Below are 25701 nucleotides of genomic sequence, written 5' to 3' on the forward strand. Positions count from 1 at the left end.
TTTTCCTTTAGTTCTTGGACATGGTTTCTTTTAGTCTCTGAACACATTTAAAATACCTTGTACCATATGAGTCACTTCTCAAAGTCTTTGCTTCTTTTAAGTCCAATGTCTGAGCTTTCTCAGGGATTGTTTCTATTGATTGCTTTTTCTCCCTGTATATGGACCAATCTTTCTTGTATTTTCACATACCTTATAATTTTGCTGCTGTTAAAACTAGACATTTAAAATGATGTAACGCAAAAACTCTGGAAATCAGCTTTCTACCCCCTCCCCAGGATGTTGTTGCTGCTACCGACAAATACTCTGAACACGACACAGGCCTTGGGCCAAATTCCTTCCAAGCCTGAAGCCCTTCTTGGGTGAGTAGACTGTCACAGTGGGTTTTTTGCCTATGGGCATGGAGCTCATTTTAGGAAGATGAACATGGATTGAGCACCCTCAGTGCACTCTGATCATGACGCCTCTTTGAGGCTCTCCAGAACATCAGATGCAGCAGCAGGGATCTCCCCTCCACACTTCGGTCTTTGGCCTGTCTCCCCAGAATCACCAGAGTGTGTTGAATCTGCAGACGTCACGTTCAGTGATCCTTATCCAGCCTGGCCCACACGATCCAAGCCAGGCCTGGATGACCTCCCCTGGATGTCTGGCTGGGTGTGTGAAGAACACATTTCTAGCCTCTTCATCCAAGAAGGTCATATTAGGCAAAATAAGAATGATGCCAAAGCCTGTTACCAGCTGGAATGATCAGTGCCCAGATGTCACCTGGGCCAATAATTAACCAGGGGCCTGGAAGATGCCCAAAAGGTGGGCAGGGAGAAAACATATGGGTTACAAAGGGTCCAAACCAAAGGAAGACAGTGGGAGGGCTGACAGTCTCGAAGGGCCTTTCCCAGAGGCACAGATGGTGGGCACTTTGCCCAGGAAGGGCCTTCCTCCTTTCTAGTAGATTCAGGGTTAGGACAAGAGCTGAGAGAACAGAAATCTGTCATAGGCACACCCCCTACCCAGTGCCAGACTAAACAGTCCTGAGGGGAAGAAGGCAAGGATGCTAAGGCCCTGGGGACCTTCAACCCCAGGCTGACACAAGCTATCTGTTTGTGCAATAAGCATCTGTTAAATGCCTACGAGGGTGTGATGTGACAAGAGAGTGGACTTGGAAAGCGCTCAGACCTGGATCCAATTCCAGACTCTGCCAATTATCAGCTGTTGTCACCTTGGCCAAGTTTTAAGTTTCTCTAAGAAAAAAAAAGAGGATATTCACACCTAGCTCATGAGGTTGTCGTAGGGTTGAATGAGTTGCGTTTTTATAGAGTGCCTCATGTATACTAGGTAGTTGATCAGTGAAAACTGTTCAACCTTCTTTGAAGCATTGAATAAAGGAGAGAAATAGACCATGCCACATTTCCTGAAACCCTTCTATGGCTTCCTCTGCCTTAATCATCCTGCAGGCCTGCCAGGATGCTTTCCAGGCTAGCACAGTCCACCTTGCTCCCTCAGCAGTCTAGCATATAGGGGGGTAGTTCCTGCTCAGCCCCCTTCCCAGAAACTGGACCAGGAAACCAGGGTACAAAAGTGTTGCTCTGGTAAAGGGTGCCTTCACTGGGGGCTAGGGGGACTCGCCAGGAAATGTGGGCTCTTTCCCCAGGGCTGCCCTGAAGCTGACCTGGGCCTCAGGCTGCCCAGCCACTGCTCATCCCCTAAGAACTTTAGCTCCTCATTCAGGGGGTCATCAGACACCCACCTAGGCCCTGCCCAGACCCCAGTCCCACCCACACCAATCCCTTCTTTGTCATGGCTTGCAGTCTGCATGAGGTTAACCTCAGCTTCTTCCTGGTCGCCTCTGATTCACTTTCCTGGCTCTGGCTGGATAATGGTTTGGGGTTTGGCTGGACCCTTCTACTTGTATACTCGAAGCCAGAGTTCCTGACCCTGCTGTTAATAGGCATCCGCTGCATCCCTGGGCCATCCCCCGCTCTGTTTCCCACCTGTCCTGCCCTTTAGCCAAAAATCCTTGAGCTACAAGGTATCTGAATGTTCACCCTGGCAGGAAGCGCCTGGCTCTGCTACCTTCTGCTGAGTATAACCAGGCTCTGGCAGCATCCTGGGTCCCCAGTGCCTGCCCAGAGAGTTTGGCCTGGGCACCATGGGACCAGCTGGCAGCACAGCATCAGAACATGCTTTATCTGAGGGTAGCCTTTGGAGTCCACAAGGTGCTTTGGGGTTCGTCCCTGTGTTTGAGCCTCAGATCAGGTATTTTGTTTTTCATTCGCAAAATCATGTCTGACTCTGCGACCCCATGGACTGTAGCTTACCAGACTGCTCTGTCCATGGGATTCTCCAGGCAAGAATACTGCAGTGGATTGCCATTTCCTTCTCCAGGGGATCTTCCTGACCCAGGGATCACATCCACGTCTCCTGCGTTGGCAGGCAGATTCTTTACCACCCGGGAAAGCCCCAGATCAGGTTTATCTGTATTCTTAAACCAGTTCTAAAGTTGAGGAGAAACCTGAGGTTCAAAGAGATTAAATACTTCCCCAAGTTCACACAGTTATGTAGGAAGAGATCCAAGCCAATGGCCTGAGTTCTTTGGCTGTGAATCTGAAGTTGATAGTGTTCCACAGATACAACTGAAGCAGCGCCTGCAGCACATGAAGCCCAAGAAAGGCCTACTGAGATTTCTGGATACCTCCTGGGGCCTTTGGAAAGGAAAGTGAGGAACATGGGCATTTGTTTGTTTATTTGCCAACTCTGGCTTAAAGGCCTTGAAGTATGCATTTTATCTACTGCACAGGGATCAGTTAGGGTTTTAACAGCCTCATCTCCAGCAGAAGCTGGGGACACCTGCTGAAAATATCTCCTCTGCTAATGAGTTGTAGTCATTAGAAATACATTCCATTTGGCTAATACCAGGAAAGCCCCTAGAAAAGGTCACCATGAAATCTGGCCGGAATTTACCTTACTATACTTTTGTTCATGCATTCAGTATTAGCTGTTTGATGCACATTTATTGAGCACCTACTGTGTGCCAGATACTCTAGCCCAGGGGTGCAAGGAAGGACGCAGCACAGTTCCTGCCATTGTCAGTGGCCTGGTGGGACAGACAGGCCCTCAGTCTGTGGGAGCACAGGGGAGGAGGGAATTGAGCCAGGGTGGGCCTCTGGGATTTGGGTCAGGCTGGGAAGGCTTCTCAGAGGAGGTGACTTCTAAATTGGGACTTGAAGAAAAAAATACGAATAAGTTTCTTCAAAAATCTTTTCTGAGGGGCTTTGGATAGAAAGGGAAGAGTTAGCTTAAGAGAAATGATGAGAGACAGGGTGGTAGTGGGGACTTGGGACACAGAGGTCACTTGGTTTCTGGCATGTTCGCTTGGTGCCCATTCTTACCCTAAAACCTTGGTTTCCTAAGTCCAGGGACCCAGGCTTTCATGCAGTGCTGTCCAATATGATTTTGGAGGTGATACGAATGCTCTGTTTCTGTGTTATCCAACATGGTAGACACATGTGGCTATTCAAATTTGAAGTGTGACTAGTACTACAAAAAAACTGAATGTTTGCTTTTATTTCACTTTAATTAATTTAAACCCAAATAACCATCACATTAGACAGTGCAGCTCTACATGCTTCTGATTCTAAATCACGTGTGAATCCCTTGAAATGTCTTGGAAAGCTTCTGAAGCCTGGTGCCTGAGATTCCAATTTTGTTGATCTAGGATGGGGCTTAGGTACCAGTCTTTTTGGAAACAACCCAAGTGAGTTTCAGGAGAGCCAGTGTTGAGAACCATTGATTCAGTGCTCTTAGCAGTGGGGAGGCGCCCCAGCCCCACCCCACCTTGTCCCAGCCTTGCCCAGGGTGTGCGTTTGGGCTCTGCTGGGCCTTCAGTCCCTCTGGACCTTCCCAGCACCCCGCTGCCCCTGAAAGGCTGCATCCTTGGTCTCCTCTCCAGAAGGAAGCTCAGGGCTTAGGGCCACTCGCGAAACTTGCTGGCTCTCTTTCCTTCTGCCCACCTCACCTTGTTCCCAGTCCACAAACAGGGCTCATTCACCTCAGAGCCTGCTAGGACCTGGACAGTAGAGCTCAGTGGTCAAGGAGCCTCATCTTTACAGGGCCCTCGGGCCCTTGGACAGAGCCCAACCAGCCGTTTTCTTGGGCTGGGCTAGGCTGTGCTGGGGCAGAGGCTGGTGGCCAGGCATGAGGTTTGGCTGGGTTTTGTCCTACTAAACCCAGATATGCAGATGAATGTGTTTGGGACAGCGATAATGCAGGAAGTTTTAGTAACAAGAATGGAACTTGGAGACAACTTTTCTTCCCCAAGTATTTTGAAAAATGCTTTCTGAGCTGGAGCACCCCCAGTAGCTACTGGCCACCCCCCACCCTTTTTGCCACCCACACCCCAAAAGCAACTTTTTCCATGACTCACACATGGCAGCTTGTGCACTTCTTTTATTATTAAATATAAAAGCAGCTTCCTATTTTTTAAATAGATATTTAAATGACTTCATATAAAATAAATCACCACTTCCAAGTATAAAAACAAAATCTCACAGTGTGTGAGCCAATGTTCCCTCTCGACTTTCTCAGAGAAAAGAAGGGTTCCTGTGCAGGCAGCCAGGTAGCCACCCAGAGGGGCTGCAGGGGCCCCTCCCACTCCTGGATCACCAAGAGCGCACAGTTTCTGTGATGGGTTGGATTCGCTTTCTTGATCTTTAAAATACTATACGTTCAAGGGGTGGGGAGTGAGGGAGGAATGTTTTTTCTGTTTTTTTTTTTTTTCCCCCTTCCACTTTTAAATACAGAGTTTTTAGTATCAAATATAGAGTCTGTGACTAGGAAAATGGGCCTCCTGGGGAAAGTTCTTCACTGCCCTTTCCTCAACGGATAGCAACAGGGCAGGCAGGGACCAGAGGACCCTCACTTTTAAGGGCAGGAAGGGAAGCTCATAGGCCCTGGTCCAGTGGCCAAGTCCAACAGGATCTCGTGGTGGAGGGCCTGGAGCAGCAGGAGAGGAGGGACACAGTAGCACAAAGGCTGAAGGCAGTCTACTGGCCTGTCACCTGATGCCCAGAACTCAGAGTCGCAGCCACTGGCTGGTCAAGGGAGCTGAGGCCCTCAAGGCAGACTGGAAGCAGCTGCCTGGACTCCGCGAGTCCCTCTCCCACCCTGGCTCACCTGGTTAGAGAGATGATGCTAGTGAGGGGTGGGACGAGAGCTGGAGGGGGTCACTGCCTCCGGGGCTCCTGACAGGGACACCGCTCAGCCCAGGTGTCTGCTGACAGCAGCCTTTGGACTGTGGTGAGAGCAGGGGCCTGGACAGGGAAAGAGGCAGGCCAGGGGGATCAGGGGTGCTGACCCCTTGCCACACCTCAGGGGCAGGGCCTCAATTTCAAAGACCTGTTTGCTGTCAGAGCTCACCCTGCAGTCTCTCTCTCTGTGTCCGTCCCTCCCCTCCTTTCTTCCCTCCCTTTAGTTATGTCCCTCTTGGGAATGTCAAAGTGCAAGATGCAGAAACCTGGGTGAACAACGCAGCCTAAAGACCAGCTCTGGCTGCCGGCCCTGGGAAGTTCTCCCACCCTGATCCATCCCAGGGAGTCAGAGCCGGGTCAGCAGAAGGTCAGGGCTCAGGGGCTCCCTCAGTCGACAGGCGAGGCCGGCTCGGGCGCTCAGTGCAGGAAGCTGGGGAGAGGCTGGAGGAGTGGGAGGACGGACAGGTGTTTGCTCTCCGGGATGGATGGGGCAGGCTGTTCAGCAGGCAGGTTCAGTATTCACAGTGCGATGGTTTCCTTCAGAGGAGAGGCTCTGCACGGCCTCCTGGAGGAGCTCTGGCAGGCCTCGGGGAACGGCGGGGCAGAGGCCAGCGCTTGGTCTTGCCCTGGGCATCCAAGCCAGGCCAGGCAGGTCCTGAGGGCCAGGTTGGCATCCCCTCTCTGCCTGGCTGCCAGCAGAGGGCACTGAGGCAAGTGGAGGGTACAGACCCACTCCGGGCGATCAGTGCAGACCAGCAGGCCCAGAGGCCTTCTCTTCCCGTCTTCTGGGCTACACGCCTTTACGGGAAATCCAACAACGCTGTCCCGCCCTGTGAACCTCATGCTTCTCTCTCTGGAGACAAGTCCCTGCTTGTCGGTGCTGGGATCCCTCGGCAGCAGGCAGGTCCTCTGACACGAGGGCTCTTCCGTTCCTCAGTGCCCACCCTGCTTTCCCATGTCCCATGGGCCTCCGGGTCCCTAGAGGGGAGTGGGCAGAGGATACAGCCCCTGAGGGGCAGAGGGTCCCCAGCTGGGCTTGGCAGCCTTCCTTAAGCAGATGGGAGCCTCCAGGGCCCCTGATAAATATCAGCAGCATGGGGGGCATCCTCCAGCCCTCTCTTAGTCAGTCCAGAGTCTGAGGGTCAAGGGCAGAGGAGCCCCAGCCTGGCTGCTCTGGTCTAGCTCTGCTCTCCAGGAGTCCAGGAGCTCTCATGGTGGGCAGGCCACATTCCCAGGAGAATGGTTGAGGAGGGGTGGTGGTGGCCGTCCCCAAAGTATCTCCTCCCATGGAGAGACTGTCCTGTGCGCCCAGCTGTAGGGGAGAGAAAGAAAGGCTGTCAGCTGAGTGGGAGTCAAGGGAGGGGTCGCTGAGGACATGGGTGGGCGAGCTAGAGCGTTCCTGCGGGCTGCTGGTGGTGCAGCAGACAGGACTTCCTCCCATCCTTTCCCTAGCCTTCCCCACCACCCCAGACACCGCAAGGGCCCTGGACAGCTTTCTCTGGCGGCAGCCCAAGCCTCTGGACAGACTGGCCTCACCTCCTACCTCCTCCTGGGGAACCAGGGACCACAGGGGGAGGTAACAGAGCCTGGCAGAGGTCTGAGCAGAGCCGGGATGGGCATTACTCAAGTGTAGGGGTCTACCAAGGAGGGAAGGGCGCACTCGAGTGTCCTTAGATGCCCATCTCCCCTCCCACCACCCCCCACTCCGGCAAGACCATCTCACTATCTTTGGTCTAAAAAAACCAAGAGCGAATCCTGCTAACTCTAGCAAAGAAGAGGAATTTCTCATTCCCACTCCACACCATTCATCACAGAGGTCATCACACACAATACTCAGGGCAGCAGGGCAGAAGTATCTGAAGGGAAAGAACTGGAGGAAGTTCCAGACAAGGAAACTCCCACCCTGCCATTTGGCCTGCTAAGCCCTAAGCAAGCCAGCCTCCTTCCGGATGGGCCAAGGGACTTGCCTCCCTGCATCATGCATAGGAGTCAGGGCCCTGCTGTCTCCAAGCCTTCCCCCATCCTTGTCCTCAGAATGCTTTGTTCCCAGAGCAGAAATCCCCTGGACTCCATCCAACAGTTTGACTTTGGACCCAGTGCGGAGCTTCCCTCCCTGACTATCCCTGGGCCCTACCAGCAAAACCTGTGATGGATAAGGAGGAAAGATGGGACCACAGCTTCTGGCTCCCAGCCCATTCCCATGCTCTGGAAGGCAGGCAGGGAAGACCATAAACTGGACCTGAGCCATGCTCGGTATTGCTGGGCCACAGGCCCTGCTGGGGCCAGAAGGGAAGAATAACCAAGTGGGCAGGCCCCAGCCCACTGCCCCTATTTCTTGGTTCCTTGGAATGGAGGGGTCAGGGTCCACATTTCCTTTCTGAGGGTCCCTCTGTCATACCTCTGCCTCTGTGTTTCCCCCTCTCATCAGGGCAGCATCTTCAGGTGGCCTTAAGGCTCCTACTGCCTGGCCTGGAGACCACTTTAGGGCAGGATCCAAGTAAGGGTCTGTATGTGGCCCTGGCCCTGGATCACTCTCTAAGTGAAATCTTAAGGGGAGGAAGAAGAAAGCTTGGGAGGGCCTGAGATTAGGCAGGCAGAGGGCCAAGGCCAAGAAGGGAGGCGGGCGACCAGTCAGAGGGTAGTGCAGCATTGAGCCATGAAGTCCCCAGGGACCTTGTTCCATCCTCTGCTTGCCAGTTCTGAGGGGTCTGCCTCATTCTCACAGCCCTGCCAGTGTCCCATCTGACCCATTTGAGTCCACCTTACCAACAAGGTGGCCCCCAGGAAGTGTTATCTCTTTCACATGTGTTCCACATGTGTTATATCTTAAAGAAAGAAAGAAAGTGAAGTTTCTTAGTCATGTCTGACTCTTTGCAACCCCATGGATGTAGCCTACCAGGCTCCTCCTACCATGGGATTTTCCAGGCAAGAGTACTGGAGTGGGTTGCCATTTCCTTCTCCAGGGGATCTTCTTAACCCAGGGATCAAACCCGGGTCTCTCACATTGTAGGCAGACGCTTTTACTGTCTGATACTGGGCTGGAAGAAGCACAAGCTGGGAATCAAGATTGCCGGAGAAATATCAATAACCTCAGATATGCAGATGACACCACCCTTATGGCAGAAAGTGAAGAGGAACTAAAAAGTCTCTTGATGAAAGTGAAAGAGGAGAGTGAAAAAGTTGGCTTAAAGCTCAACATTCAGAAAACAAAGATCATGGCATCTGGTCCCATCACTTCCTGGGAAATAGATGGGGAAACAGTGGAAACAGTGTCAGACTTTATTTTTTGGGGCTCCAAAATCACTGCAGATGGTGACTGCAGCCATGAAATTAAAAGATGCTTACTCCTTGGAAGGAAAGTTATGACCAACCTAGATAGCATATTCAAAAGCAGAGACATTACTTTGCCAGCAAAGGTCCGTCTAGTCAAGGCTATGGTTTTTCCAGTGGTCATGTATGGATGTGAGAGTTGGACTGTGAAGAAAGCTGAGTGCTGAAGAATTGATGCTTTTGAACTGTGGTTTTGGAGAAGACTCTTGAGAGTCCCTTGGACTGCAAGGAGATCCAACCAGTCCATTCTGAAGGAGATCAGCCCTCAGATTTCTTTGGAAGGAATGATGCTAAAGCTGAAACTCCAGTACTTTGGCCACCTCATGCGAAGAGTTGACTTATTGGAAAAGACTCTGATGCTGGGAGGGATTGGGGGCAGGAGGAAGAGGAGATGACAGAGGATGAGATGGCTGGATGGCATCATGGACTCGATAGACGTGAGTCTGAGTGAACTCTGGGAGTTGGTGATGGACAGGGAGGCCTGGCGTGCTGCAATTCATGGGGTCACAAGGAGTCGGACACAACTGTGCGACTGAACTGAACTGAACTGAACAGTTCTCTAAACAGGCTCCCCTGGTTTTGAGCATTTGGCAGATACCCTATCTCCCTAGGAGGCCCAGACCTGTCATTCTACATATGAGAAGGCCCTGAAGTGCTTGCTTGCATTTGGCATGGGGTGTGACTAGAAACGTGAATGGGTTCTCCAGCTAGTCAGCCAGCCTGCCAATCAGCAATTTAGGCAAGCAGCCAGCTAGTCAGTTAGCCAATCAGCTTCATCAATCAACTAGCTAGTTAGGCAGTGACTAGCTAGTTAGTTGGTCAGAGTCATCCATCCAGTTGGTCAGCCAGTCAGAATCAACTAGTTAGTTAGTTAACTGGTCAAGCAGAAGGCTGGCCAGTTAGAGACAGTCAACCAGGGTCAATCAGCCAGTCAGCCCTGAAGTCAATCAGTCAACATCTATTGAGTTCTTAGTGTGAAACATGAAGAGGCCCTCTCTGTTTAGGACTCAGGATAGAAAAGAAAATGCAAAAAAAGTAGAAGACACAATCCCTGTGCTTCAGGAGCTTACAGACTCCTTAGGGGTACTCATACGCATAAAGATTTTAAAATGTATGAAAATAAACAACATCCAAGGAAGTACAAATCAATATAGCAAGTTAAATACAAAAAAGATGAGTAGGAATTAAAGGAGCAACCAGAGGATGATGGAGACCATCAGGAAGAGCTGATTCCTGCAGGCTGATTGTGTTTTGAGGGGAAGGAAGGGAGGAGGGCTGCAGAGTGCCTGGAATTGGGGCTCCAGGGGTGAGGAGTGATAAGAGTCACATGTTTATCAAATACATGGGTGAAGACAACAGAAGACACTCACTGATGTGCAGGAGACGTGCTGAGAGGGCTGTGAATACAGAATTAGGATTCAAAACAATTCCAGTTGGCTCGGGTGAGGGGCTGAAACCAACAAGGTGGTTCTTAACAAGGAGGAATATAAATTCTTGCACACTGGTTAAAAAAAATTAAGTTCTCCAAGTACAGGATAGAGTCCACAGGTTTAGGGGAAATGGAACTAGGGGGTTCAATAGACCACAAGCTTAACATATGACAACAGAATGATGTGGGGGTTTAAAAAACAAAACAAAAGAGCAATGCAGTCTTAATTGGTACAAATAAAAGAACACTGTCCATATCAAGGAAGGTAACAGTCCCTCTGAACTCTGAGCTGGTCAGACGATATTGGGGAGCACTATGTCTAGAGCTGAGAGTCACATTTTCAGAGGGACATTGACAAACGAGTGTGTCCAAAGGAGGATGGCCAGGATGGTGAGGGGTCTGAAAACCATATCATATAAGGAATGTTTAAGGGACTTGGCCACACTTAGCCTAGAGAATTCATAAAGGGGACATGGACACATGAGTTTAAATATCGGAAGTCTCTCATGAGGGAGGATGGGGAGGGGGCAGGAAGCCAATTCTGTTCAAATAAGGAAGGACTTCCCCACGGTACTATTGGGACAGGGCAGGGAGCTTGCCTGTGGCTGAGAGTGTGTAACCAGAAGCTGGCTGACTCCCCATCAGGGATGCAGAGAGGGGAAGCCCCTCTGCAGTGGGATTCTAAACCAAATGACCCCCGAGAGCCCTTCTAGGACCATGCTTCTTTGGCTCCATGATCTAAAAGCAGGGAGGCAGAAATGGTCTTCACTGGGAGGAAGGATCCAATCAGGGTGCACATAGAGAGGAAAATGGCAAGAGATGTGTGTGAGGGGCTGCTGCTGGAGGAGCTTGGGAGCCAAGCTGAGAATGTTGGTGATGCAGAGATGCTGAAATTCCCCTGGAGGCTGAAGACTTTACACAAACAGTTTGGTTGCTCTGGGATGAAAGATGGCAGCAAAAGTCGAAGCTCGATGCAGAAATAATAGCCTGATTCAGAATTAACAGTGCCTGGCCTCAGATGGGGTGGAGGGAGTGAAGCGGTGATAGGAGGCCTGAGGACCTGGGGAGCAGAGGGTTGGCCAGACTTGGCGACAAATGGAAAAAGGAGTAGCAGAGAGAGAGAGAAGGGAGTCAAGGGTGGGAGCCTCAAGGAAGTTGGTGGTGCAGCAAACAAGTTAGGGTGAGTGGAAAATTTGGGTGTAACCAGTTTTAAGGAGTGGAGAGAGATCCAGATCAGAGTCTTACCTTAGGATTCTGTCTACACTGGCAGCTCCTCCTGTCTGTCCTCCTCCTGGGTCAGGAGGCTGTGGGCAGAGCACAGGGCTGGTGTAAGACTTCAGCAGAGGCCAAGGAGTGAGAGAAGCCCCAAACCCTCACCCACATGCTCCAGCCCTCTCGGATTTGGGAGACCAGAACTGCCTAACCCTAAGGAGAAATTAGGAAAAATCCCAGATATCTAGGGAAGAAGAGACATGCTTCCTTCTCACCACCCACCCCCGCATCCTGTTCTGAGCTTCATTTCCTTAGAGCAAGCGGCAGAATGTCTCCTCCAATTCCAGATGGAAAATAGATGCCAAGACAGCACCCTCTCCGTACCTACCAGAGCCCCCTCCCCCAAACTCTCACCTGCCCTCTGGTTGCTCCATGGGAGAATCCACCACCTGTGGCTCTCGATGGCTCTGGGGGCAGAAAAGAGCTGGCTCACTGAGGAGCTGGGGGAGGGTGGGGGGCCAGGGTGGGGGGCCATGGCCCCATCCTCAAACAGGGCTGCCCTGGGGCTCTATGACAGAGTTACCCAGGTCTTCCTTCAGCCAGAGGGCCAGAGGACTTCCGGAGGCCTCTCCTGTCCTGGGACTCCTTACCCCCCAGCTCTGCAAAGTCTCCGGGAATGCCCTGCCTTGCACAGGCATCACTTTCCTCCTCCGTCTCCCTTCCAGGTTCTCACCACACTGTAGCCCAGGAAGAATGTCTCCTACTCCTCTGCCCCCGTCCCTTTGGTCAATCTTGCAGCCTGAGCCTTCCCCATTCTTGAAGAAACCCTCCACTTCAACCGCCCACCCTCTGTGCTCAGTCAACTTCCTGTCTCTCAGAAGTTGACTGTTCAACCCAGCCTGAAGCCAAGTCGTCCTCTGTCCTGTTCCTGCGCCCAGGCTGTGCCCCAGCCCACGAGATGACCTCCTTTCCCCAATGGGGCTCTTCTTACCCGCCGCCGCCGCCTGTAGAACAGGAGCCCACCGACGGCCAGCAAGACCAGGATGATACTGGGCACCAGCAGGCGGAAGACAAAACCAGGGAGCTGGGGGTTGGAGGCTTCCTTGTGCTGCCTCTCATGGCCTGTGTCAGTCAAAGGAACGGAGTTAAAACGGGCCAGGGGCCTGGCCGCCCCCTCACTTGCTTGTCCTCCTTTCAGCTCTGCGAGACTCCTCCGGTCCCTGGTGCTCCTCCTGCCTTCCAGCTCCCCAAGGGACAGCACGTGGCCCCAGGAATGGCTTCTGGGGAGCTTTGGCTGAGAAGAGGGGGCGGAGGGACTGCTGAGGCCTTGCGGGCGCAGTGCTGGGGTCTTGGCCAAGCCTGGCTCCTGGTGGTCTCTGGGCGAGGCAGAGGGACGATCTGTCTTCTCAGGTGCGTGACTCCAGGCCTCAGTGGGTCTCATGGGGCCCAATGTGCGCAGGTGTGTGCTAGTTGCATCCGCAAGCCGCAGCCCCTTTCCTGATCCAGAGAGTGCTGAAGATGCTGGGAGGATGTGACTGGGGCTGACAGGCTCTGCCTGGACACTGCGTCCTCCCAGACTGTAGAAGGAAAGCTCTGCCCCTTGGGGTATAGGACCCTCACCAGCCTCTCCAGAGGCCTCTTCCAGGGCCATGTTAGCACCCAGCAGAGAGTCAAGAATGTCTTCCATCCCAGGGACATGGGCTCCAACCGAAGGGCCAGGCTGAGGAGAATCTCCAGTGGGACGGCCCTCAACGCGTGGGGTCTCTGACGACTCAAAGCTCTGGCAGGTGCTCCTGGGTGGTCGCTGCTTGGCACTGCCCGGGTCCACTGTGCGAAGGGCCTGCTCTCTGGGCAAGAGGGAGCTGCGGTCTGTTGCCTCAGAGTCAGCCCAGGTCAAGCCAGCCATAGGGGCTGTGGAGGGGGTGGGGGACTGCTGAGGGGAGACAGAGGCCAGGTCACTGCTAGGGGTGGCTTTGGGGTACAGGCAGTTGCAATCAGGCTTGGTCACCACATCTGAAAGAACCACAGAGAGAAGGAGAGAGAAGGATGGGGAGGAGATAGAGTCACCGGCCTCCAGCACAGCTTTCCCAGAGGGATGGAGACGGGGTGTGGGTCTGGGGGGTCCCCTCAGGCCCTAACTCAGCCCTGGGGCTGAGGTGAGGACAGGACTGGAGCCAATGCTCACGACACAGGCTTTAGACAGGAAAGGAACAGACTGCAGGAAAAGAGCAAAGAGTGGGGTTTAGACACACAGGTTGGGGCATGGGGTCAGGGAAGACCAGAAAACTGCCCTTCCTGGAGATCCAGCTGGCCAGACGCCAAGCCAGGGGTGACAACAGCCAGCCAAGATGTTGAGTAGTGGCCTCTAACACAAGACACCCTCAAGCCCCAAAGACACTGTTGGTTGGAAAGCGGCAAGGTGGGTTCATGCACAGCAGGGGCTACGCAGGCACGTCCACAGGCGGGAACAGGCTGGGGCTGGCCTGTGGCCAAGGCTTGAGGCCTTGGGGTTGAAGCGACGAGACTGGACTTGGCCATTTGGCAGGTCGCAGGGCCTCAGCCCTTGCCTTGGGGAGCAAGGTTGAATGTAGGCGGGTACACGTGGCACAGGACGCAGAGACGAGGACAATGCAGGGTACATATGTGCGCAGCTGGGCCAGCACTGCCAGGGTTTGAATGACGCTCAGACTTCAAATCCAATCTTGTCCCTTGAGGGGACACTCAAGGCGTCCTGGGGACTTCTGGAGCCAGGCTATCCTGGTGATTCACAGCAGGGCTCCTGGAGCAAGCCCTGACTCCTGGATGGAGCCTCTGCTCTGTCCACGGAACCCCCCATACGTTCAGCCAGCCTGCAGAGCCAGTGGGAAAGCTGCCATGCCTACAGGGCTCTCTGAGAGGGCCCCCTTTTCCATTCCCTGATCTCACAGCCACCAGCTTGATCCTTTTTGATGCCTCAACATGCAGACATACGTAGGTGTGCATGCACACACATGTCAGAAAAGACATGTGCCTAGGACCACTCAGAGGTACACGAAGCCACATACGTACACAAAACAAGCATGTCTATACACACAGGAGCACACGAGTAGCAGCCATGCTGCCTCCCAGGGGTCCCTTCAGCCTGATGTGCCACCACACACACCCCCCCACCGCCAACCCAGTGCACCTCTGTTCCACTCATCCTGCCCCGGCCCCACACTTGCTGGCCCCTTCTGTGCTTACCATGGCTGGAGCATTTAGCAAAGCTGTTATTGCAGTTCTTGCTGAAAACGTTCCAGTCCTTTTTAAGGAGATTTTTTGTTTCATTAAAGACATTCTTGATCTTCTCCAGCAACTGGAGAGGCGTCTCATGGAATGTTCGGACACAAGCCTGGAAGGAGAGCAGAGCCCCCTTGATGAGAATAAGCACTGGTCCCATGTCTCTAGCTTGTTTGTCAAACTCCCTTGGCCTTTCTCACATCCATCTTCTTTTTCTCTTGTTTTCTCCCTGCTCTCTACCCTGGTTTGTAGGACCCCTGTGTCCTAACGTCGGAAAAGGCAATGGCACCCCACTCCAGTACTCTTGCCTGGGAAATCCCATGGACGGAGGAGCCTGGTGGGCTGCAGTCCATGAAGTCGCTAAGAGTTGGACACGACTGAGCGACTTCACTTTCACTTTTCACTTTCATGCATTGGAGAAGGAAATGGCAACCCACTCCAGTGTTCTTGCCTGGAGAATCCCAGGGACAGAGGAGCCTCGTGGGCTGCCGTCTGTGGGGTCACACAGAGTCGGACACGACTGAAGCGACTTAGCAGCAGCAGCATGTCCTAAGGTGGTGAGATTTATCATTTATTCATGGCTCCATTTAACACATAGTTATGTGCCAGGCTACCTGCTGTTGCTGCTGCTAAGTCGCTTCAGTCGTGTCCAACTCTGTGCGACCCCATAGACGGCAGCCCTGGGAATTGTGTAATGAATGAGAGAGAGGTGGTCCCTGGCTAAGTTGGACACTGAGTTCGTCAGGTCACCAGCATTGTTACAAATGCAATGAGTCCTAAGAAGAATTATCTGAGAGTGTTTAACAAGGGGAACTAAATGAGGGCTTGGGGGAATCCCCAAGGAACTGACTAAAAGATGAGCAAGAGTTAACAAGGAAAGGAGGTGGGGTTGGAGAGAGCTGTCCAGGTGGTGGGAATAGACTGTGCAAGAAAGAACCTGAAATGTTAAAAGATGAAAAAGAAGGCTAGAGTAGGCTATCGCACAGCCATCCAGGAGGAGAGTGGCCAGAAATGCAGCAGAGAGAGGTCAGCGAGGACCGGGTCCTGTGGGGCCTTGTTGGCCGTGTCAAGAACCGTTAACCTTATCCACAGAGCAAAGAAAACCTCTGGGGCATGCTGGGGAGGTGGGTGGAGCCTAAGACTGTAATCCTTTAGAAAGAGCATCATTTGTGGTGAGGAGAAAGGCCTGGAGGAGACGTGGGGCTGTGGATCCTTCTCTGGCTTGGTGTATCTTGACAGGAGAGCCCAGGCTGCCCCAGTCCTGTCTGCTGAGCTGCTAGTTTCTCTTCTGCTCATGGGACCTAGGCCCCCTACACCCACTGGGGCTCTGAGAACATCACACTCCAGGTTTTCCTCCCTCCCCTTGAGCTGCTCCATGCCCCCTCCACTTGACTTTCACAAGCTGGCATTCCACTCACTCCCAGACACTGTGCCCATGGCTTCATCGCATCTATAGCCCACTTGCTGATGACTCCCAAGTCCTTCCTTAAACTGAGCTGCACAGGGAAGAACTATGGGCTTTACCAGGCACTAAAGTCCTTGAAAGCACCACTGGATGCCCAGGGGCTGTGCACAGTAGGTCCTCAGTAAATGTTTATTAGATAAAGGAGAGCGGAACACAGGAATGGGAAGCCCCGGGCTTGGCTTCGCTACTCACCAACTCAGCAACACTGGCCAAACGAACTTTCCAGCTTGGGTTTATCCCCGCGTTTGTCAAATCAAAACGACAATCCCTGCCTGCCTCCCTGCCAGGGCAACTGTAAGGAAGAGGTGAGCTCTCTTCCTCTTGTCTTTCTTACAAAAATGTCTGTGTTCTTCATTCCTCACCTCATACGTCACAGAGAAAACAAGGACAGAATGTCCTGGTGTCTACCTGTCTCAACAGCGTCGGTGGCTTTTCGCCTCCTGAGCTCTGAATCCCTCCCCTGCCAGCTCCCCAGGAGACCTGCTCCTCTAGCTTCACCTGCTCCCTACCTCCCGGCATCCCTGCAATGTGCAGGGCAGGCGGCTTGCTAAAATACAGATTCCAAGGCCCACCCACAGGCCTAGTGAATCAGACTTTCTAGGGGTACATACTGGGAATTTGCATTTAAAAGTTTGTGTGTGTGTTTTTTTTACTAGAAGTTATTTGAGTTTTTATTTGTTTAAAAGGAAAGGTGTTTTGGAATTGGCAATTTTTAGATGAAGACTTCCTTTTGTTTTTATCATTATTATTAGCCACACCATGAGGCATGCAGGATCTTAGTTCCCTGACTAGGGATCGAACCCACACCCCTTGAAGTAGAAGTGTGAGTCCTAACCACTGGACCGCCAGGGAAGTCCAGGAATCTGCATTTTAAACAAGCTCCACAGATGATTCTTATGAACCTCAACCCTGGAAAACCACAAATCTAATACTTCTCTTATTTAAAAATCTTTCCTCTCTCCATCCCACCCTCCCTCCAGCTAGCTCTCTTTTTCTACGTTTTTTTTTGAGCCACATTCTTCCACAGTGGTGTCCCCACTTCCTCACTCTCTGTCCACTTGCTCTGGCACCTGCCTCCAACATCCACATTGTCAAATCCATCAGACACTTTTCAGCTCTTCTCCTGCTTGACGTCTCAGACCCCGGTTGATAAAGGTGACTGCTCTTCCCATCCTGAAACGCTCTTTTACACAGGCTCAGTAATCCCACACTCTCCTGGGTTTCCTCCCACCCCTTATGCTGTTCTGCAGTCTCCTTGCCAGGCCCCCTTCCTGTGCCTGACTTCTAAATCAGTGCTGAGATTCCTGGGCCTGTTTCTCTTCTCACAGTTGGCAATGTGTGCCCCAGCCTGAAACTCCTGTCCTTCCCCTGCTTTGTCCCACTTCAGCATCACCGGAACTCTATGGGCTGCAGACAAAACCGTCGTCATTCTTCTCTTCCCCCAGCTCCACATGGCCACTGTATTACCAAATCCCCTGGCTCTTTCTCTAAACTCGGAAGGTGTCCCCTGGCCTCACCTTCACTGCACAAACCTAGCCCAGGCCGCCTGGACTTGCACCTCCTTCTGGCTGCTCAGCCTCCATCCCTGATCCCTACACACCCTTCCCAGCACAGCAACCAGAATGGTCTCACAGTGCAAGCTAGACTAGGTCCCTTGGAGAAGGAAATGGCAACCCACTCTAGTACTATTGCCTGGAAAATCCCATGGATGGAGGAGCCTGGTAGGCTACAGTCCATGGGATCGCAAAGAGTTGGACAAGCACACGACTGAGCAACTTCACTCACTCACACTTTAAACAAAATCCCACATTTTTTAGACCCAGCTGATCTGGGTCACCCAGATGGGAGACCCAGGCTCCCACCTCCATAGCCCTCTTGCCTTCACTCCCAGGCCTTGGCCATGCCAACCACGCTGGGAGGGCCTGAATGTGCGTACTCCTGCTCACCAGGGCTCTGTGCCCAGCGTTCTCTATTCTGGAACACTCTGACCACTTTTCCTGCTTCCTAACTCTTACTCATCTTTGAACCTCGAGTGAGTATCTTTTTACTCAGAAGCCTTCCCTGTCTCTTCTTCCCCACTGCCTTTTAAATCCAAGTCCCATTTCTCTCTTCTGGAGCCCCACATACTTCTCCTTCCTGGCTCTCTCCCTCACCTCCTCTGGTCTTCCCTTTCTGGCTTGCTTTCTACGATGCAGTCATTGCCACTTTACTTCTACTTTATTTATGTATTTTGTTAACTGTCTCACCACCCTCACACCAACCTCCATGAATGTGGGGAATTTTGTCTGATCACAGCTGTTCCCCAGAGTCTAGAACAACAATACGCAATAGACACTCTTCTTTGTTGAATGAATGAACAGTCCTCAGGGGTTAAAATTCTGTCTACTTGTGTCATTGTTTAGTGACTGCCACTCTCACTTAACTATAAGCTCCCAGAGGCTGGGAACCATGTAGTTCCTGCTCATGAGGAACATCAGCAAGGCCTAGTACTGTCCCTCCTGCACTGTGAGTCCTCAGCAGAGGTTTGTGGAATGAATACGTGAGTGAGAGCGCAGGTGAGCCATGACCTGGGGTGAGGCCAGTGAGCATCTCTGTGCTCACAGGCAGGGATGGTACCACTGCAGCTGCCCTCTGCCCTCTCTCTCTCAGTGCCTCCAGCTCCAGGGCCCTCCTACCTTGTCCTGCTCATCATAGTCCATGGTGAAGCAGCTCTTCAGCCTCAGAGAGAGTTCCTGGAGCTGGACAATGGCTTTGGCATTGGGGGTGTTGTCTTTGAAGCGCATGGTATCCTCCATGATGTCTTGCACCAGGAGAAATGCCTTCTTAAGGTAGCACACGGGATCATCCTGGAAAGTAACAACCTGGAGTTTATGACCTGGCTGACGCCTCCTGGGAGCGCAGGCTCTGTGCTGGATACCCCCCTCCCAGACAGACTGCCCTACCACCGCTCCTGAGGAGAGGACCATCCACTCCAGAAGACAGAACGCTGCCCTCAGCTGGCTTTCACTCTCCCTTGTTGGGATCTGACACTACTGGAGATTGCATTCTCTACCGATTCCCTTTCCTAGAGGGAAGGAAATGTGGATTCTGACCAGAGTGGTCCTTGGATTTCCGAAAGGTGAGCTCAGATTTGAAGGTGCAAAGGTAGGGTGGGCTCTGAGGAACTTCTCTTTCTGTCTCTGACCCTCTTTTGGCTTGCTTTCACAAGAAGCTCTTTACCATACGGCTCCTGCTAATGCTCCCAGCCACAGGGGTACTGGAGACTACCCCAGGGTCCAAAGAATAACCTCCATGTTTTGTCTCCCTAAAAAGATGGTGGATGCCTCAATGAAGACTCTGCTTTAGCTCTGTATTCCTAGTACTTGGTCCGATAGGTTCCTTGTAGTAAATGCTTGGTGAGGTGGGAGTGAGCAAGTGAGTGGAACACTGAGGTTACTCCTTGGACCGTGAGATTGGTCTCCAGTTCTAAGGGAAGTGTGTTTGGGTCAGGTGTGCAGAAGCTCAGAGATGGGAGCAAACCCTGGCCATGATGGTGATTTTGTATCAGGCAAGAAGATAAATAGGTGTGGCATAAAGGCTGGGGTGGTGACAGCTGGAAAGGCATTACAGGCATCAGAAGGAGCATGTGCAAAGGCTTGGAGGCAGGAAGGAACGCAGAATGGGGTAGTGGGTTGGGCTGTGTGATGGAGACTGGAACTCGTAAACCCAGGCTAGACAACCAAAGCTTTCCCCTGGAGTGAGGGGATCTCCAGGTTCAGGAAAGGCAGTGAAGATAACAAATTGTGGTTCAGAGTGCTCCCCCCAGTGGTGGGATGAGGAGTGCAGTGGAGGAGAGGAGGCCATTTAGGAGGTTCTTGAAATTGTCCAAGCAACTGATGGGGTGGGGCCCCAGAACCCAGAGATGCTGAAGAGTAGAACCAGCATCACTCGGTATCTGGTTGGGCGTGGGATAAGGAGGAAGAGGGAAAGGGCTGGACTGATTCCCTTGGCTGTTAGATGGAGGTGACGTCCTTAAGCAAAGCATGTGACCCAGAAGAAGTATTGGTTTGCCTTAGGCCTTAGAGCCTGCCTTCCTGGGTTCAAATCAGGCCTCCACTGCTTCCGAGCTATGCCCTTTCCCCTCACCTTTCATAAACACGATGAGTGAACCATTTGATCCCAAATGTGGTTGGGATCAAAAGTGCTTGACACATTGTAAGACTTTGACATGTGCCAAGCCAGGAGAAGGACACAGCAGGGGACTTGAGCCCAGGACCCTGACCAACCCTGGACCCTGGCACCCCAGACTTGGGCACCCAGGGGTCCACACACACAAACCCTGCGCAGCTCTAGGATTTTTCCTGCCCACAAACACCCACCCTAGTAAGTGCATACATATGGGCTCATGGGCTTTGTAAAGAGCCATAACTCACCAACTGCTCCTGGTCTACAAACTCGAAGGAAATTTGGCACGAGGTCTCCATCTGACTGTCAATCTGTAAGAGAGAGCAGGCTAGTGGTGGCAGGTGTCTGCAGTTCCACTGAGCTTGCCTAAGAATGGGGACTAGAGTTTTTGGATGGAAACTAGAGTTTCTGGGGTTTGATCCTCATCCACCTCCCCAAACCATACATGAGATGACAGAGCTAAGGCTAGGGGAAGACTTGTGACTTCCATATGGCCAGGGGAGGGCTGGAGAAGAACAAGAAGTCTCTGTCTTGTACCTCCTACTTTATGAAGTCTGACAGATGCCAGTTTGTTATAAGGAAGAACTGTCTAATGCAGGATAGAGGACATAATCTCCTGTGGGGGGTAGTGAGCTCCTTGTCCTGGGAGGAATTTAAGCAGAGGTTAGACAAGCTCTAGGAATTCAGGATATATACGGACTGGGGCTAGATGCCCTTATAGCTGCTGCTGCCCTTTAGAGCTGTGGTTCTGTGATTCTGAGCCTCAAAGAATGCAGCGATTCTTGGTCAACTTTGTATTGCTTGAGCAGCTACATACAGGAGGAAAAGCACAGGGGGTAAGAGAGACAGGGGGCCAGCCCACAGGCCCCAAACTCAAGGCCCTGGATCTGACCTTAGCCAGTGGGGTTCCACCCTGCCTTCCTGGCCAGAGGGATGGCAAATTCTCTTCTGAGCGGGACAGCAGTCATGATAGCAACCTGATTCTGCTGGTTGGGTGAACTCTGGGAGTTGGTGATGGACAGGGAGGTCTGGCGTGTTGCAATTGGCGCGTCGCAAAGAGCTGGACACGATTGAGAGACTGAACTGAACTGATCTGAACCATGCTAGGAATTGTTGACATCTCCGCTGGCCTGATGAGGGGGAGGCATGGGTTCCTTCAAGGCCTGGGTGAGCAGGCCATCCCAGCCCCAGGGTTCAGGCAAGAGCCAGGGAAGTGTCGGGATAGGGCCGGGAGTCAGCCGGGAGCCTCCCTTTCAAATCTGGCTGAGGCCCTGGTGCCAGGCTGGCGGCACATCTGGGAGTCCAGGAACTAGAGGCAACATTTGGACACAGAAGGCAGACTGGGCTGGCTCCTCGAGGGAAGCATCCCATCGAGGGAGAGCAGGCTTTCCAAGCCTTTTCAGAGTCCTTGATGATCATTGTAGGCCATCATTAACCCAGGCAACCAGCTAGAAGCCCACCCTGTCCCCTGCCTGCAGGAGAGCTGGAGAGGGCTTCAGGATCGGGGGTGGGGGTGGGGTCAGAAGCATTGACCTTTAGAAGGTCAATGAGAAGCACATCTGTGGAGCTAGTGGGAGCCACCAGCCACACCCTGCACGGCCGTTCTCCTCTCCTCTGCCTGGCCCTGTTCCCTGCCTCCGTTTCCCCCGTGGGGAGAAGCTGGGGTGGGCAGGGCCACACACTCACCAGCTGCTGCAGGGACAGCAGGTGTCCGTTCCCGATCATGTGGCTGCAGTTCTCCGACAGCTCCTCAGTAGCACCGCTGCTCACCAGGAGACAGGCCAGCAGCAGCAGGGGGCCCAGCCATGTCTGCGGTAGAGAGGGCATCGTTTCTCCCCAGCTCTCTCACACTCCCCAGGAACCACCCCCCCACCCCCCCGCTGAGGACGGAAAAACAAGGACCTCAGACCTACAGTGCTACAGGCCCGGCCTCTCATCCCAGAATACAGCATTCCCAAAGCCACCTTCCTCAAGATTTCCTAAGAACCACACACAACCCTGCTCTCCCTTGATAACAACCCAAATGTCACCTCCTCCAAGAAGCTTTCCCAGATTAACCCAGGCCAAGCCACTCTACACACTGAACTTCTAATGAGGACATGGGAGTTGTGCCTGCCAGTCTAAATGCCAGTCACATAGGAAACTCCTCGAATGCAGGACTTGCTTCTACCCATTATTCTGACTCTGCAACGTCAAACACTGAGCCAGGCATCTTGGGAGCTGCCCACTCCTATCAAGTTCATGTTCCTACACTGGCTGGCTTCCACACTTGGAGCCAGAGACATCTCTCTGGGCCCAGCCCTTCCTCCTACCTGATTCCACACATGTCTGGCTCTGCTAATGGAAAAACTAGGGGCCCAAACTCAGTTTCACTGGGAACCTATCCCGCATCACAGACCTTTGGAGCCCTGGGGCTGTGTGTCAATAAGAGCCCAACTGATTAATCAGAGGAAGCAGTGCCAACTCTAGACCATCCCTGGCTGGCACCTGCCTATTGGAGCCCCATCAGGCTCTGCATCCAGCCTGACAGCTCTTATCATTGCAAGAACATTTTCTGAGATCTCTCCCCTCTTTCAGCATCCCCCTGACCCAGTAGCTGCTCGTCCCCAGAGTGATGGATGAGCTTCTGACACCCTGTCATTCCACTTCCCTCCTTCTTGCCAAGGTCCCCTTAGCCCTCTCCCTGGCTCTAGGTACCCCCTTCTCCAGCCAGAGGCAGAGAAAGACCCTTGGGCTGTCTCTCCCAAGCTGGATGTCGCCTCCTGGCACATTGAGGGAAATGCTGTCAGGGTGGGGTGTAGGCTAGTACCTTCCTGGGTTCTGGGCTCTGCCCTTTAATTCAGATGCTGAGACAAATAGTGCAAACAAATAGCACACTGGAGGCTGTGAAACAGCCCACAACAACATGCTGATTTACATAGAACTAAAAGCCTAAAATGTTTGTCAGCTCTTACCAGGGAAGAGAAGCCCTGGCTGGGCTCCAGGGAGGTTGCGGGGAGGAGGGGCCACAGTAAGACCTTCAAAGATGGGGGGGTGGGGGAGTGGGTGGAGAGGTGGGGGGGTGGGGGGGAGTTGATGACAAAGAGAGGAGGGGGAAGGGGGGCCTGGAGGAAAGAGGCTCAGGATGGCCCAGTGCTATTCAGCACCAGGACCCTGGGGAGGGTCCTGGTCTGACCTGGGAGAGGCAGACTGTGGGAGAGGGAAAAGAGTCATGGAGGGAACACTGGGCTCTGTTGGGTGGTTAAGGAGGGAGTTCTGGTTGGGAATGGCTGTGCCAGCCCTCAGGAACCTGCACTTCAGGACCCACGGGAGGATACTGGGTCATGCAGAAGGTATGTCTCTGCCCCAGGCTGGTTGCCCCTGAGGCTCCAAGCCTCAGGTGTCAGTGGTTTGGAGGAAAGGGTCCATGGGGAAGGGGATGCTCAGGAAGATAGCCTTGTCACAGACGATTTAAGATATTGATGTTTGAGGGCAGCCAGGAGAGGGCAATGCTTAACCCCAAGGGCTGCCTGGCTTCTGGAGTTATTTCAAGCATCAGTGTGTGGAGTGTACAGCCACCATGTGGGAGGCTGGCTTTGAAGGTGGCCAAAGGGGACCACCCCTGCACCTGGGGCCTTGACGTGGCCTGAGAGGAGGAGCTGGACAGGTACCCAAGGGTTAACACTCTAGCTTGTGTCTGGCTGGGCTGGCTCTTCTCCCCCCTCCTTTCTTCTTCCCACCCACCAGCTTTGGCCTCTGGGGCAGCCCTAGGAATCTCTGCTTCAGGCTCAGAGAGACTCTGGGACATCTCAGCCCAGCCACCCATCCTCACCTGCTTCTCACCCTGTCCCAAATTCCCCAGCAAAATGGTCCCTGGAGAGACCTTAGCATGAGTGGACCCTCAGGCTGAGGGTCTAAAATCAGCCTCTTTCCTTCCACGTTTACCTTCCTCCTCTTTCCTCACCGTCTCACTTCCAGCCCCTATTTGTCTTGTTGCCGTCACCTCACCCTTCCTGACTTCCCCTCCTAACCCCATCTCATCTCTTTCAGCTGGCTCTTCCTCCTCGTGGAAGGGCTTGTCCCTATCACCCTGCTTGCAACCTCCCCACCTTATCCTCTGAATATTTTTCTGGTTCTCTCACTGCCCACCCCCACCCCCCAAACAGGTTTCTCCTCTAGAATTCCTCAGAAGCAAACCCATTGGCAGGGTTTGCCTTACTGTCCATTAATGAAGTCACTCTGCACCATCTAGCAGCTGCCCCAGCTACAGCCCATGGTTAGGGCAGGGCAGCCCCTGTCCACAGTTCTGCAACCCCAAACATTCCTTCCACCTCCTTTACCATCATCAAGCCCAGGAGCTCACCGACTGACTGAACCTGAATCTGCAGGAAGATCCAGAGCTGGCACCAGGCAACTCTGGTACCCCCATCCCCCACAAAACGGACTTGATCCAGCCACCCAAGTGCCCAACAGCTCCTGTCTGTGAGCTGGAACAAGTAGTGGCTTGCCCAGCTCCTTCCTTCTGCCTTGCATTCTCTAAGTCGGATGGCACCTGAACTTTCCCCATTCAGAAGCGCCCACTCCCCAGCAGGACCTAGAAGCGTGCGTATGGCCCGTGTGGAATGCCCACTGGGCAGGCGCCACCCTCAGGCGCACAGCCATTCTGCCTGTCCCTTGGCGGTGGAGAGTCTAGGACGGAGCTTCTGTCCCTTGACTGCAAGCCCCTCTCCTTTGCCCGCAGGTGGCTCTTTGCACCTCTCCCTGCAATGGGGTAAGCAGTCTTCCCTTCCCCAAAGAGGCGCCGCAGCCCCAGGGGCAGCTGCAGGGCCGCTTCTGGTCGCAGCCCCAGCGCAAGAGGGGCCTCGCGCAGTCGGCGTGCAAAGATGGGCCCGGTGCTGGGAGACGGAAGAGCCTCGGCAGTCGGCGCGCGCTGGGCAGTGGGCTCTGCGGAGCCGCGCTGCGCCGCCAAGCTCCAGTCCCAGCCCGGCCCGGGCCCGGCGCCGCGGCGATCGCTTACCGTGGGAGGGCAGCGCCCGGCGGCGCCCCGCGCGGTCATACGGGCAGCTGGGTCCCGGCCGGGCGCGTCGGCCGCCCTCGCTCTGCTGCTCGCTGTCTTGATCGCTGGCCGCTGCAGAGTCCGCGCCCTGGCCGAGGGCCGCGCTGCTGACCCGGGAGTGTAGAGGGACTCGCGGCGGCGCGCGGAGCACCCAGACAAACTTTCACTTTCCCCGAGCCGGGCTCCACTGGCCAGCTCCTCGGCACAGCCTTTTAAGCGGACTTGTGAGGCATGTGCTTTATGGGAAATCACCTTGGACAGGCGCCAGACACACACACACACGCACACACACACAGGCGCGGGCGCACTGACAGACACACACACTCCGGAGGCCCACTGAACGCCTCCCCGCCCCCACCCAGCGGGCCGGTCTTCTCCGTTTGTCTTCCAGTCGCCCTGCGTGCTGCGCTCAAAGCCAAAGCCTTCAAGAAAGTAACGCGGGCTCCGCCGCCTCCCGCCCTCCAGCGCGCGGATTTTGGACAGAGCCTGGTCTTTCCTTCCGCGCTCTCCAGGCGGATCCGGTGCGCGCGCTCTCTCTCTCGTTCTAATATTTGTCTCAAGGGACTTT

At 53.5% G+C, this 25701-nt stretch overlaps 1 protein-coding gene across 2 annotated transcripts; it reads right to left on the bottom strand.

The window, feature by feature from the left end:
* Positions 1 to 4413: 4413 nt before the first annotated feature.
* Positions 4414 to 25701, bottom strand: CSF1 (colony stimulating factor 1). Of its 2 annotated transcripts, none has more exons than XM_040232101.1 (9): positions 25095 to 25701; positions 21785 to 21907; positions 20347 to 20409; positions 18610 to 18780; positions 14434 to 14581; positions 12203 to 12333; positions 11626 to 11678; positions 11245 to 11303; positions 4414 to 6552 (listed from the first exon to the last, which is right to left on the bottom strand). In XM_040232101.1, the coding sequence occupies exons 1-8, from the start codon at positions 25131 to 25133 to the stop codon at positions 11258 to 11260; spliced, it is 774 nt and encodes a 257-aa protein (XP_040088035.1). In that variant the 5' UTR covers positions 25134 to 25701; the 3' UTR covers positions 4414 to 6552; positions 11245 to 11257. The 2 variants fall into 2 exon arrangements, with proteins under 2 accessions (XP_040088035.1, XP_040088034.1); XM_040232100.1 differs by having other exon boundaries at positions 12203 to 13224; positions 25095 to 25331.

Source organism: Oryx dammah, unplaced genomic scaffold, assembly GCF_014754425.2.
Source record: "Oryx dammah isolate SB20612 unplaced genomic scaffold, SCBI_Odam_1.1 HiC_scaffold_28, whole genome shotgun sequence".
Taxonomy (NCBI): Eukaryota; Metazoa; Chordata; class Mammalia; order Artiodactyla; family Bovidae; genus Oryx; species Oryx dammah.

What these genes read in the sequence shown, in the direction of transcription:
- CSF1 (XM_040232100.1), bottom strand. Translation starts at nt 25,133, where the DNA reads ATGACCGCGCGGGGCGCCGCCGGGCGCTGCCCTCCCACG. An exon ending in TGCTAAATGCTCCAGCCATG is followed by an intron (nt 13,225 to 14,433) that starts GTAAGCACAGAA and finishes TGGTTCTTTCAG; the next exon opens with ATGTGGTGACCAAGCCTGAT. An exon ending in ATGGAGCAACCAGAGGGCAG is followed by an intron (nt 11,304 to 11,625) that starts GTGAGAGTTTGG and finishes CTCTGCCCACAG; the next exon opens with CCTCCTGACCCAGGAGGAGG.